Source organism: Rhododendron vialii, chromosome 10a (assembly GCF_030253575.1).
Source record: "Rhododendron vialii isolate Sample 1 chromosome 10a, ASM3025357v1".
NCBI classification, from domain to species: domain Eukaryota; kingdom Viridiplantae; phylum Streptophyta; class Magnoliopsida; order Ericales; family Ericaceae; genus Rhododendron; species Rhododendron vialii.
The window spans coordinates 30,498,706-30,513,222 of NC_080566.1; the positions used below are offsets into that span (position 1 = coordinate 30,498,706).

General features: G+C 38.8%; 2 protein-coding genes across 2 annotated transcripts; one reads left to right on the top strand and one right to left on the bottom strand.

Annotated features, from left to right (window-relative positions):
- Window positions 1-960: 960 nt before the first annotated feature.
- LOC131303273 (protein ALP1-like) lies at window positions 961-3,882 on the top strand. Its single transcript, XM_058330067.1, has 4 exons — window positions 961-1,200; window positions 2,345-2,867; window positions 2,969-3,194; window positions 3,280-3,882. The coding sequence occupies exons 2-4, from the start codon at window positions 2,346-2,348 to the stop codon at window positions 3,759-3,761; spliced, it is 1,230 nt and encodes a 409-aa protein (XP_058186050.1). The 5' UTR covers window positions 961-1,200; window position 2,345; the 3' UTR covers window positions 3,762-3,882.
- A 6,643-nt stretch (window positions 3,883-10,525) lies between these two features.
- On the bottom strand, window positions 10,526-11,218 carry LOC131303274 (uncharacterized). The gene is made up of 2 exons (XM_058330068.1): window positions 10,887-11,218; window positions 10,526-10,801 (listed from the first exon to the last, which is right to left on the bottom strand). The coding sequence occupies exons 1-2, from the start codon at window positions 11,196-11,198 to the stop codon at window positions 10,715-10,717; spliced, it is 399 nt and encodes a 132-aa protein (XP_058186051.1). The 5' UTR covers window positions 11,199-11,218; the 3' UTR covers window positions 10,526-10,714.
- Between the last annotated feature and the right edge of the window lie 3,299 nt (window positions 11,219-14,517).

Consider the following 14,517-nt stretch of genomic DNA (forward strand, 5'->3'; position numbering starts at 1 on the left):
TCGTGTGAAAATGTTTATCTGTGAATTATTTTGCCTTTTGTGAATTTCAATCAATGACTCTTCTTTAGAGTTGGTGAGTTTTATTGCCCACATTCATTTTGCAAAGGGTTAAGTTCAATGGTTCTCGTGGTTATAAGAGAGACTTAATAAAGTTGAAAATTGTGTCTCATCTGTGTGGATTGATTCCACGTCCAATTACAAGGCCAGAACATAGTTCTACTAGAGGGGATGTACGTGCAAGGTAGAGTGAAAAGGTGATCAAGATCTAGCTGTCAAGCTAATTAATCTCGGGATTCAGGAATTTAAACTAAATGAATTTTAGAACACTTTTTATTTGTGATTGGTCCCTCGGAGATTTGTTAATGTACGCATAAAATAATTCGAACATCTTGATAAATTGATATGAAAAGAAGAAAACGCTTTTTCTTTGTTTGTTTGTTGTAGTCCCATCATCAACAAAAGAAAATGTTATAAAATAAAATAAAAATGACACTATTAATCCTGTCCGTGGAAAGAAGTGATAAAGAAGAAAATTTAATTATTTGTCTGATAAAGTGCAACCAAACCACCACAATATATCAATATGTCGGCCTGTTTGGAAGCAGAATTGTGAAGGGGGATTATGATATCCCCCCTCCTAATACGTGGGGCCACGTTTATGGCGTGGTTTGGGAAACTGAATACCAGGGTGGATATCTTTACACAGTCCTTCGGTAATCCCTCCCAATACAGCCTGAGGGGGGCTTGGAGATAGCTAGGGTTTGAGCAAGCCATCTCGAATCCGCCCTAATCCCCCCATCATTCGGACCATCTTACCCCTTCTAATCCCCCTTACCCATCCCCACGCATCATTTCTGCCGCACTCTTGTCGGTCTCTTCTTGTTCGAAAAAAGAAAAGGCCTCGAAGAGGTTTCTGGCGATTTGGTGCTTTTGGTCGATTTAGTTCGATTCACTCCAGGTATGAACAACATTCTTCGATTTGTTACTGTTTTTGTGCATTTCTGTGTTCGATTTTGTGTTGATTTATCATTCCAGCAGTGTATTTGTTCGATTTGATCTGTGGGTTTTGTGGGTGTGGACTCCAGGTACCATTTCTCTGTCTCTACTCTTCTTGGTCTGTGGTTGTTGGAACGAGAAGAAAGGCTGGAAGAGTTTTGTGGCGATTTGGTGCTTTGGTCGATTTCAGTTGGATTCACTCAGGTATGAACAGGAGTCTTCTATTTTGAACTGGTTCTGTTGTTTTTTAGGTTCGATTTGGTGGCCATTTTTTATTCCGGCAGAGTTTGGGTTCGATTTGGTTTGTGGGTTATGTGGGTTTGAACTGTTCGAAGCTGTCCGATGTAGGATGGTCCGAAGCTATGGGCGTGATATTGTGTGTTCATAAATTTGTTTTTACATTTGCTTGTTTATAGACATGTTAAAAAGTATTGAAAAGTTAAAAATGATATATACGGCTATAAATATGCCCAGATTGAAGTATTCGATTTATGTATGTATCTTAAACGATTTACGTTGGACTCGCACAAGTCAAATGGCTCTGGATTGTATATGAACATTTATATTTGTGTCCGACGGATTTTGTGGAATTACAATATATATTATGAAAGAGAAATTAGTAAATCCACCAACACTTTCTGACTATTCTTAAATATGACTGAAAAAAAGAATATGGCGAATTTGGGTATTTCAAAGTCGTGGCTTCACATTATATTGATTCCTTCTTCTAGACAAAGGCAAGAAAGGAAAATAATAAATTATGATAGGTGTGTAGCTCCTTCGATGCATGTTCTCCCACCACAAGGATATATAAAAATTATTGCTGTATATTTTTCTTATATGGAATGAATTGCACAACACTACAATATTATAAATACCCACCAATCTCTTAATTGATTAAGTGTTCGTTTTGGTTTTGTGGTTTTGTGGGTTCTATGGACGAAAATCCATGGATTTGTTGTTGTGGATTGTTTTGTTGGTGAATAATATGTCGTAACCCATAAAGTTGGGTTGGAGAACACAGTTTGATGATTTTTATGTCATCTAAAATATGGCAAAAGAGGTCTGGTGTAGGATAATGGTAAATAGGTACGATAAAACATATGATGAGTATGAAGTTTAAATTAAAACAAAGTAAGTAGATGAGTATGAGTTTGGAATTTGTATATGTGTATATATCCATTGAATTGTGTTCATTATTGGTGAATAATATGAAACCTTACCTAAAAACCCAAACCCTAATGATATGGATTTGATTTTTTATGAATAGTTAGGGTTCATCATTGTTAGTTAAGATTTAAAGATTAGGTTTTCATAAAAAACCCTAAATCTTGTAAGGTTTTTGTAGAATGGCAAGATTAAATAGGAAACAAAAAAGGAAAAGAGAAGAGCAAGAGGGATTGATGGCATTACAGGCCTTTATGAACGCTGTCATTGGTGTTTTTCGTTTGTACTTGTTCATCACGTCCACGTTTCGCCCTCGTCGTCCGGAGTTGTCTCCAAATCCAGACTTTTACCAGACGCACGTAAACAACATCAATAGGCTTGTAAGGGGTAGTGACGCGGACTGCCATGAACAGTTGAGGGTGAATAGACAAACTTTTATGAGATTGTGTTGTTTAGTCCGAGGTGTTGGGTTAACCGACTCACGCAACGTATGTCTCGAGGAGAGGGTAGCAATATTCTTGTGGGTCCTCGGTCACCATACGAAGCAGAGGCGTACAAAATTTGAATTCTATAGGTCTACTGAGACAATAAGTAGGCATTTCAATGCTGTACTCCAAGCTGTCTTGCGCCTTCACCGAATGCTCCTAGAGACGCCCAACCCTGTACCTGCTAACTACGAAGACAATAGGTGGAATTGGTTTCAGGTATAGTCCTTTTGAATTGTTCATATGTCATCCATTGTCAAGCTTTCCTCTTTTACTTCCACATATTCACTTACGTTAATACTCTTGTCCACTTTTGTTAGAATTGTCTTGGGGCCTTGGATGGGACGTACGTGCCAGTAAATCCCCCGGCCGCGGATAGGCCACGATATAGGTCGAGGAAGGGTGATATTGCTACTAATGTCTTAGGTGTTTGTACCCGGGACCTTAAATTTGTCTATGTATTGTCTGGTTGGGAAGGATCGGCCACAGACTCTAGAATCCTTGGAAATGCCATGGAAAGACCCCACGGTCTTAGAGTTCCCCGTGGTATGTTTCATATCCTAAGTTGTAGTTTACTTTGACTCCATTAAAGTTATCCACCCATCAATGTGTTGTCTTCCATTCGTTACAGGACAATATTACCTTGTTGATGCCGGCTACACCAATGGCAACGGTTTTTTAGCACCATACCGTGGACAGCGATATCACATTAACATTTGGAGGCAAGGTCACATGCCAATAAGCAAAGAGGAGTTCTTCAACATGAAACATTCTGCCGCTAGGAATGTCATTGAGAGAAGCTTCGGGGTTCTCAAGATGCGGTTTGCAATTTTGAGATCTCCCTCGTATTACCCTATAAGGACTCAATGTCGTATCGTGTCAGCATGTTGTCTGCTTCATAACCTAATTAAGAGAGAGATGCCGAACGATCCCATTGAACACGAGTACACTGCGTGGGAACAAGCACATGTGAACGATGTCCCTGTTGATGATAACATTGTTAACGTTGAGAGTTCCAATGAGTGGACTGCGGGGAGGGATGCTCTAGCGGCGGCCATGTATAACCATTGGTTAGCCAATGGTGGGGGACAAGTGGAGGGCATCCTTCCTTGATTATATTTTCGTTTTGTGGTGTACAACATTGTAATTCTAATAATTCGAACTTGTTCGAAACTTATATTTGTGAACAACTTGTAACGTACTATTGAATTTGCCGGTATTTTTCATAACGTAATGTTTAAGGTCGTACTATTACAATTGTTGGCCACTTTTAAATGCATTTGTAGCTATGGCTACTAACGATGTGGAAGTAGTGGAAGTGGAAAGGCCTACAAAGCAAAAACGTAGGACTTGGAGGAAAAGGGAGGAGGATGCACTAATGAAGTGCATGCTCAATGAAGCAGCACAGAAGTGGAAGGCCGATAATGGCTTCAAAACGGGTTACTTCACCCATTTGGAGAAGGAGTTAGAGAAAGTGCTCCCGGGTTGCAACCTTAAAGCAAACCCCCACATTGACTCTAAGGTGAGGTATTGGAAATGCGTATGGGCTAGAATTGTAGACATTACAAACCTAAGTGGTTACGGGTGGGATGCGGTCAACAAACGCATCGACGTGGACCAAGTTGTATGGGATGCGTATGAAAAGGTAAGTCCCCATCTTGAATTCCAATGCTTTAAATTGAATATTAAGGCATGAGAATTCGTAGTAAATTTTTAAATGGTTGTGTAGGCCTATCCTAAAAAGGCCCAAGGCTTGTATGGGAAGTCTTTCCCGTACTTTGAAGATTGGCAAACCATATTTGGCAAGGATAGGGCTACGGGGGCAGCCGCCGAAGATTATGACGAAATGGCGCGGCCGGATATTCCCAATGAAAGTGTGGAGCCACACAACTCTACTGACTTTTACGATGCCCTATTCGATAACTACGATCAACATCTCCCCAATACTCCTACAACTCCCGTAACTCCTACAACTCCCGTAACTCCCACACCTCATTCGTCACTCCCCACGTCCACTCCCCATGGGTCAATGCCGGCGGCCAATGCTGGAGTCCCAAACAAGAGAAAGAGGACAAGAATGGGTGATGCAGAGTTGTCCATCCATGCGAGCATGGACAATTTCTTCAAGTCAAGTAGTACCTATATGGAGAAGATGGCCAATTCGTTTGGCTATGACAAAGAGTTATCCGCCCGACGCACGATGGTGAAAGATGAGTTATCGAAGCTTGATATCACCTTGACAGAGAAGTTCAAGCTAAGTGCAGTAATCGTGCAAGCGGAAGAGAGGGTGGATGACTTCTATGGGACTAAGCCCGAGGAGAGGCAAGCTTTTGTGGAGGCCATCCTTGCCGGTGAAGTGTATGGTCCCATCTAGTGGCATTGAGGAATGAATGCCTTTTTGAAGTGGCTAAAGTACCATTATAAGCAAGAATGGTACTTTACCCACTTTTTTTGTAGTGGCATAATTAGGAAGCCTTTTGTTAATCCCTAATGAACATTTGCTGCCTTTTGTAATGTAATATGGTACATGTGGATGCATAGTTTTTGCTAATATTTGGGAATGTATTATGAAGTATATATATGAACTAATGCACTTTGATCTTAAACTTGGCAATTTTGTACATTTGATGCATACATTTTGTTAATATTTGGGGATTGTAATATGAAGTTTGTTTGCATGACAGGTTGTTTGCAACTAAAGTGAGTCTTACTAGGGCAATGATGAAGCGATTAATTCTTATTTAAGGTAGATACCGTGGCGGGGTAACGGTAGTTGCAGCCATTGAGTTCCCTAATGATGGAATTATATTGTCGGAGCCCATTGAAGGCTATGATGAAATTTTTCTGAGCCTCTGTCCACTTACTGGTAGCTTTGTGGAGCATGTGCAGAGTGTGTGTGTCTGTGTGATTAGGTGCAGTTCAACTGTCATAAAAATCCTACCTAAACTGATGATCCATGGCAATGATGAATCAATCCATTAATAGGGCAATGATGACAAAATACATTAGTTGTGATTAACGTAGAAACATTGGCGGGGTAACAAATGTTGCAGCCATGACTACCCTTGTGATAACAAATATATGATCTGAGCCCTGTCATAACTCCAATGCAGTGCATGAATCAATGCAGTTAAGTAAATGGCAATGAAGGAATTTTGAACTGTTGGTTTCTATAGTGCTTATTGTAATTGCATAGAACATGAGGTGTACGAAAATGTGATGGTTCTGTTCAGTGTTTAGCTGTTGGTTTCTGTTCTGTAGCAGGTTCAGTTTTGGCCATATTGTTTCTGTTCTCAACTGTGGGAAGCAATTTTGTGCAGTTTTGGTACCCCTAATAGGGCAATGATGACAAAATTAGAATTTAAATTAATGTAGTGCCTTGGCGGGGCAACTTTTTGTTGCAGTCATGCATACCCTTGTGAATAAAAATACATGATCTGAGCCCTACCAGTCCAGTTTTCAGCTTTGTCCAATGCTGTCTCCAAAATGCAGTGTCCTCGGCGTGTCCCCCATGTGTCCCCTATAAATAAATAATTATTATGAATTAAAATACCACGTAGCGTGTCGAATACGTATTTGGGCATGTCCCCATGTCCAATACGTGTTTGGTGTCTATGTTCTGTTCAGTTTCTTTTGGTTTCTGCAGTGGTGTTTGTAATGGCATAGAACTGGGTCATTTGGCCTATGATGATACTTCTATGTGCCTCTGAATCAATCCTGATAAGTAAATGGCTATGACGAAATTTTGCTGAGCCACCTGTTACTGACTTCCCAAACGACGCCATATAGCCAGGCCCACGGACTAGAAGGGGGATATCACAATTGAATCTGGGCTGTTTTCTGTTTACAGCAGTTTGATGTTCTGCAGTTTAATGTTCTGCACTTTCTGGTTTGTTGCTTGTTGTATATGGATTGTTATAGCTTAATTCTGCAGTTTTGAAGGCTGGACATTAGTACTGCTCTTTCCTGTCATCAGAATGGCATGCAGTTTTGTAGTTTTTGGATACTGCAGTTTTGTTCTGTTCTGGTGCAGCTATTTCTTATGTTGAGGTTCTGCAGTATGGGAGGGGGTGTTGTGTGTGTGTGTGTGTGTGTGTGTAGCAGGTGCAATGTGTGTGTGTGTGTAGCATGTGCAGAGAGAGAGTGTGTGTGTGTCCAGTTTTCTGCTCTGTCCAGTTTTAAGCAAGCTGTATCTGTGTTGTCTTCCAGTTTGTTCTTCTATTGTAAGTGGTTCTTAATAGGGCAATGATGAAAAAATGACAATATAACTGAAGGTTGTGGCATGGCGGGGCAACTTTTGGTTGCAGCCATGCGTACCCTCTTGCGTTTCGTAATAATTTACTGAGCCCATTACGATTTCTGATCTGTCCACTTGACGAGTTGAAAGGTTTCTGCACTTCACATTATGTTCTGTTCTGGTTTAGTTTAGTTATGTTCTGTTTTGGTTCTGGTTCTGGTTCTGGTTCCGGTTCTGCTGTATTGTTAAGTTCAGGTTATGCAGTATGGGAGGGGATGTTGTGTGTGTGTGTAGCAGGTGCAATGTGTGTGTGTGTGTGTGTAGCAGGTGCAGGGGGATTGTGTGTGTGTGTAGCAGGTGCATTTATGTGTAGCAGGTGCATTTATGGTCTCTGTGTGTGGCAATTGCAATGGTTCAGTTTGGTCTCTGTCTGTGTGGGAGGTTCTGTTTTATAGCAGGTTATGTTTTGGCCATATTCTTTCTGTTCTCAACTGTGGGAAGCAATTTTGTGCAGTTTTGGTACCCCTAATAGGGCAATGATGACAAAATTAGAATGTAAATGAATGTAGTGCTTTGGCGGGGCAACTTTTTGTTGCAGCCATGCATACCCTTGTGAATAAAAATACATGATCTGAGCCCTATCACCCCAGTTTTCAGCTGTGTCCAATTGTGTGTCCAAATTGCAGTGTCCTCAACGTGTCCCCCACGTGTCCCCTATAAAAACAAATAATTATTATTGGATACGCCACATCGCATGTCCAATACGTATTTGGGCGTGTCCCCGCCGTGTCCCCGTGTCCAATACGTGTTTGCTGTGGTTTTATGTTAATTTCTGTTGGTGGTTATGATGAAAAGTTGTTTTGTGACCTGTTCCTTCCACTTTTCTGTGCAGTTGATTTCAGTTCTGTGGGCAACTGTGTTGCTAGTTCAATGGGCAGTTTGTGGGCTGTTTTTGCAGGTTACTTAGTCATGTAGGAGGGGGGATATCATAATCCCCCTTCACAATTCTGCTTCCAAACAGGCCCTAAAGGTTACAGTTTTGGCAAGGGTTTTGTTTCTGTTTGCTAGACTGTTTCTGTTTGCAGTTTTGGCATGAGGTTGTAAACTAAATGGCTATGATGAATAAGTTCTGAGCCAAATGACATAAGAGAAGGCTATGGTCTCATGCTTCCTGAGCCTACTACGATTTCTGATTTGTCCACTTGAGGAGTTGAATGGTTTCTGCAGTTGACATTATATATGTACTGGTGTAGTTCTGAAGTTTTGTTCTGTTTTGCTTCTGCAGTTTGGTTAAGTTCTGGTACTGCAGTTTGGAGGGGGTGTAGTGTGTGTTTGTGTCAGGTGCAATGTGTGCGGCAAAGAGTGTGTGTGTGTGTGTGTGTTCAATTTTCTGCTCTGTCCAGTTTTAAGCAAGCTGTATCTGCTGTGTCGAATTAGCTGTTCTATATTCTAAGTGGTTCTGAATAGGGCAATGATGAAAAATTACAATATAAATGAAGGTAGTGCCTTGGCGGGGCAACTTTGGTTGCAGCCATGCGTACCCTCGTGCGTTTCGTACTAATTTTCTGAGCCCACTACGATTTCTGATCTGTCCACTTCAGGAGCTGAATGTTCTGTTGAGGTTCTGATCTGGTCTATGAAGCATGGATACGGGATACGGATACGACACGATACGGAACATTGAACATTCTATGATTCTTTTAAAAATTTCATTTTAACCCCCGCCGTATCCTAAACGTATCCTGCCGTATCCCCCACGTATCCCTCGCGTATCCGAAACGTATCCGAAATAAAAAATATTTAATTTAAATGCAGGATACTTATTTGCCGTATCCGATACGTATCGGGCCGTATCGGGCGCTGATAAGCACCCCATCGATGCCGAGGTCATTAACTCGGCGCTTGGCTGCCTGCCTCTGCCTTGGCTGTATTGTTTTGCTCGGGCGAGTCTTGTTTTGCTCGGGCGAATCAGCTTCTGCCTTGGGCATCTCTGGTTCTGCTCAGGCGAAACAACTTCTGCTCGGGCGAAACAACTTCTGCTCGGGCGAAACAACTTCTGCTCGGGCGAAACAACTTCTGCTCGGGCTGTTTCCACCTTGACATGCCTTAGGCCTCAAAGATTCCTTTATTTGGCGATTTATCTACAAAACATAACCAAAGCACTATACGAGCAAACACGTTAATAATAACTAAAAAGTAATTAAATTTGACTAAAACTAGATACTAGCGCACCCTACATTACATTCTCGGGTGCTTATCAGACGTGTATCCGTATCCCTCGCGTATCCGATACTCGTACGTGACTAGTTTTGGAGTATCCGTGCTTCATAGGATCTGGTTCTCCAGTTATGTTTCTGTATGGTGTGTCTGGGTACTGTATTCTGTAGTTGAGTTTCTGTTCAGTTTCTGTTTTGGTATTTGAGACTGTTATTTTTGGTATGTCAGCTGTTTTTTAGACTGATTTTGAGACTGCTGGTGTGTGAATGTGGGGCCTGTGTATTGTCATGCTTTGGCATAGGTAATGCTGGCCAGTATGGAGTGTGGGATGTTGTGTTTAAGTGTTGAGCATGCCAATCCAGTTTTCAGGTTTCTGTTCTGCATTGTTTTCGTGGGCTGGTTTTTAACATATGGCTATGACGAAACTTTTCTGACCCACCTATTCACAGTGAAGCATCTAAACGAGCCTTTGACTGCTGGCTGTTTCTACAGTTTTTTGTGGTTGTTTGCTGTGTCCAAACTCTTGCTGCTGCAGCATGTGGCTGCCTGTGTTCCAGTTGTGGTTCCTGCAGTAGCATTTTTGGGACACTGTAGTTTTTGGACAGTGCATGAAAACCTGCAGTTTGTGAACTCAAACAATGTATTTTTCAATACCAGATGCTGTTTTTAGGCTGTTTTGTTGTCAATTTGTAACTTATATGTTGGCCATGATGATATAAAACGAGACAATTTGAGGTGAGTCACTTATCTTGGCGAGACAAGTTATGAGGGCCAACAGTTCAATCACCGTTCGGCAACATAATTTGTAGCCAAGTAGTGCACAATGCCGGTCGAATATATCTGAGCCATATTTATTTGTAAGCATACTCTACATATTGTTTGACAATAAATATAGTTATTGTTGTATCCAACTAGATTTGCAATGAGAAGTCAAGACAAAGATAAGTTTTGGGTGGTTTTCATTGGCCGTAAACCGGGTATATATACAAGTTGGACGACCGCGGAACTACAAGTCAATGGATACGCGGGAAACTTGAAGAAAAGGTACAAGATGAAGCGGAAGAAGCATTGTTAGCATTTTCATGAGGAAAGATACCGGCTAATTCAAGACATGGAGTTGGCCCGAACCAAACATCAATCAAATGACGGTGCTTCGACATCCACAAGTGCTTTGGAAGTTCAATACCAACCTAGTCTAACAACATACTTTGTTGTAATATTTTTGTTAGGTTTCGTAAGTTGTATTTTATTGGCACATCTGTTCAATTCGGAGTAAAGTTGTAAGTTTTATTTCAAGAATTTGGACAAATTAGGTTGGGAACACTGTATAAGTTGTAAAAATTTCGTAAGTTGTATGTTTTATTTCATCAATCACGTTGGCATATTGTTTTTTGGATATTTTGTTCTCATAACTAACGTATGAAAGATATAAATTATTTGATGGTTCAAAATTTCACTTCAAAACAATAGTACAATACAGAGCCCCAACAGAAGTACACCCTCTCACATCCATACATAAAACATATTAGGAAGCCCATTGATTTATTCGTCAACACATTTATTATCATAACTTCAATTTATTCTTCCAATGGCCGCCTTAAACTTCGAACTTCTAGTTCTCCTCGGAAACAAAGCAATAGGCCCATCGATTAAAATGGGGAAATTGCCTGTCCCGTAAATGTCTCAGATGTCGTTGATCCTACATATAAAAGTTAGGAAAACATTAACAAAATTTACAGACCAATACTTTATACAAAATTGAAAAAACATTGAAAAGTACTTACTTGGACAAATTCATTCCAAATTTCATTTGCCACCACTAGCTTGTTTTCATTTGGATTCCACCCGAACCCAGGACGCCTAAGCATAGCGTCTAGAATACGATAATCACTCTTCCATTTCTTGATCCTTCCTTCAATATGAATTTCGTTTATACCTGCTTGAGGGAAAGAAACTCGCATCTCATTTTTAAGAACTCCCAAGTAGGAAGGGCGAAACCCTCCGTTGTCGGTTCGCCAAACCCCCTGATCTACAAGGCTCGTAAGGTTTGTTAACAATGCATCCTCCTCCTCCTCGCTCCAAGCCCGGCGTGCCATTGAAATGATGAACAAAATAAATTTACGAAATTAGGAAATGAATATGAGATGTGAGATGAGATATGGAAAATGAGTGCTATTTATAGAAACTTTGATATAATTAATTTGTTGAACCTACTACTCACATGAATTCAACTAACACCCACATGTTTCCAACCACCATCTACTCCCCATTCATTTTTATAAATTTTGGTTTTTTAAAAAATGCATAAAATTTCGGTTCTATTACACATTTTAAAAAAAAGAAAAAATTTCGTACTTTAAACATTATTAACTATTTTTATTCAACATTTTCAACAAATAACCAGTTCAAACATTTTATAGAAAACTTATTTTATTTTATCCAAATAATTGGTACGTATTTTAACATTTTAAAATTTCGTCAAGTATAAAAATATTTCTCATAAATATAATAAAGCACTTAAAAACGAAATGTAAATATTTTATTTATTTTATATAATTCTTATTATATTAGTTAGGCACATTTTCACCAAAAAAATATGTTGGCCACATGCAAATTCACCTAACAAAATTGTTGCACACTTTTTCAACTACCAAACAATGTATTTTTGCAACAAAAAAAATAAACAGAATTTTTATTTGCAAAAAACGATTTTTATCAAATTAAAACTGACTTTTTATTTTATAATATTATTAAATTATTACATTTTTTAGTAAAAATATATATTATGGATTAAAGTTTGAAAGATTAATTATATTTGTAATTATACATATAACGTAATACATAATTAAGTATGAGACTGCACAAGGGTAAAAAAGTCATTTGACAGCTTTTTACATTATCCACCCTTCCTAATACCCCCTTTTTATCCTATATCCAAACCACGTACTATTTTATCCCCCCTTTCTAATACTCCATCCAAACCAATCACTATTTAATCCCCCCTCCATAAATATCACATTAATGCGGGCCATCCCTTATTAACCAATACCCCCTACTATCTAATCCCCCCTTCTTATATAATACCTCCAAACCTAATACCGCATCCAATCGAGCCCTGTATACTATGTCCTTTACTTTGAACTTCTATAGTTTTTCTAACACAAGGGATGGTTGACTTGTATTCAAAGCCTAACACTTATGGGTTTGATCCTTCCTAAATTCTCTGCATGTACGAAAATTTTCATACTAGGGCGCCCACGGGATTAATAATCCTGTCCTAAGCCATAACTCACTCGAGATTAAGTTCTTTTCGTCGGTGGTGGAAAACTGGGGTTTTCCACCACCGCCTTTTTGAGTCATACCATGTGTTTATTGTTGATCCGAACCGTCCACCTTGTAGGTCCCACATAGTAGTGTATCCACACAAAAATAAACTTGATTGGGCATCAATATCGATAGGTATATCAAAAATTGAATTCCGTTTTGTAAAATGGACGGTTTATCTTTATAATTATATATACAGAATCAGACCGTTCTTTTTATAAACGGAAGTTCAAAATTTGATACACCTATCAATGTCTAATCAAGTTGATGTTTTGCATAGAAATACTACTATGCGAATCTTACAATATAAACGGTTCAGATTACAACAATAACGACTCGATAGGATTCATATTAGGCGATAGTTGAAGTTGGTGGAAGAATCCACAATTCTCATCTCTCATGCCAAGGTACAGTTGATATGTCAAATCCGGTGAAGGGAATTGACTTATACTAATTGGACACAAGGATTAATCATTCTAGTTCCATACCATTTTCCACACAGAAATGTATTTGAATGTGCAAAATGGGTGAAACTATATATATATATATATATTTTTTCTTTTCTTAAGGACCATCTTAACTTAATAAAATAAGGATCTCCCATTTCTAATAGAATTTCGATGATCCAAGCCGTTCAATGTGTTCATGACGTGATTTTAAGGGTACTTACGAAAAATCGGTAAAAAATAATGACTGAAAAGGCTTCATCCGAGCAGTTTTTGTTTGTTTTTTATCAAATGATTCAAATAAAAACTGTTCGGATGAAACTCTTCCCGGTCATTTTTTTTGTTGATTCCTTGCGATTACTCTTAAAATCACGTTCTGAACACATTGAGCGGCTTAGATCATCGAAATTCGAATGAAAAATGGAAGAAATAGAAAGATCAATATTTTAATTAAAATAAAAACTTTTTCATTTGAAAATGACTATATATATATATATATATATATTATCCCAATAGTATATGGTTTCCTGTAATCAAAATGAACCGCATAACCAACCTTGATGTCAAATCCAATGCCATTAACGGGCTCCGTGTATTTTTCAAATCAAACCGTCAAAAAAGGACAAATTCTTATTGGCAATTAATTCATATGAAACTTCACAAATTAATTTTGACATGAAATGAAAGTGACGTTTTAACACCACGTGTGTAGACTGACTACTAGTCCAACTGACTTGTTGGAGCCCAACTCCAATACCCAAAATATTTAAACCCAAGTTACTACCCAAATAGACTACCGATGTGAAAAGAGTTGACGCATCAGTTGGAGACGATGAGTTTTTTGAATGACAAAAAGATGTCAAACAACCATAGCTATCCTTCATATCCCTCAAGACCTATAAATAGGCGTCCATGTTCACTACGTTCTGCCCCTTTTGAAAATTCAGAACACTTTTGATCAGTATCTTGAAGAGCTCTGCAAACAGAGACAATTTGCAGAGAACCACGCAGATACAAACACGTTTGGCCCCATTTTGGGTCCCAAAAAAATCTAAAAAAATATTCATAAATTTTTGAATATTATTTTATGGGGCCCTGTAAAAAATCAGCTCCAATAGATATCGGTAAGTATTATTTTTTGATTCGTAGGGGCGAAACTGCTCAGTTCGCCCTTACGTATCAAAAAGTAATACTTACCGATATCCACTGAAGCTGATTTTTTACAGGGCCCCATAAAATAATATTCAAAAATTTATGGATATTTTTCTAGATTATTTTGGGACCCGAAATGGGGCCAAACGCATTTGTCTTTGCGTGGTTCTCTGCGAATTGTCTCTGCTCATAGTTTTTTTGAAATATATTCATAAGCATACTTCAAAATACTTTTGAGAGTTTAGGAGAAAATACTATTTCGTGAGTGAGTGTCGGAAGGAAAACACCTATATTGTTACAAATCTCTAATTCTAGGAACACAATTTTAAAACATGTGTCCAGAACTGTTGGATGTATTTGAATCCAGGTGCATCCAACAACTCTAAACACTGTTGTGTTTTAAAGTGGTGTCTGTATGATTGCTTCACTTATTAATCCCCTACATGTTTGACCCTTTTTTATAACAAGTCTATTTTTTTTGGAAAAAGAAGAG

What these genes read in the sequence shown, in the direction of transcription:
- LOC131303273 (XM_058330067.1), top strand. Translation starts at nt 2,346, where the DNA reads ATGGCAAGATTAAATAGGAAACAAAAAAGGAAAAGAGAAGAGCAAGAG. An exon ending in ATAGGTGGAATTGGTTTCAG is followed by an intron (nt 2,868 to 2,968) that starts GTATAGTCCTTT and finishes CACTTTTGTTAG; the next exon opens with AATTGTCTTGGGGCCTTGGA. An exon ending in CGGTCTTAGAGTTCCCCGTG is followed by an intron (nt 3,195 to 3,279) that starts GTATGTTTCATA and finishes CATTCGTTACAG; the next exon opens with GACAATATTACCTTGTTGAT.
- LOC131303274 (XM_058330068.1), bottom strand. Translation starts at nt 11,198, where the DNA reads ATGGCACGCCGGGCTTGGAGCGAGGAGGAGGAGGATGCATTGTTAACA. An exon ending in TTTGGAATGAATTTGTCCAA is followed by an intron (nt 10,802 to 10,886) that starts GTAAGTACTTTT and finishes TTTTATATGTAG; the next exon opens with GATCAACGACATCTGAGACA.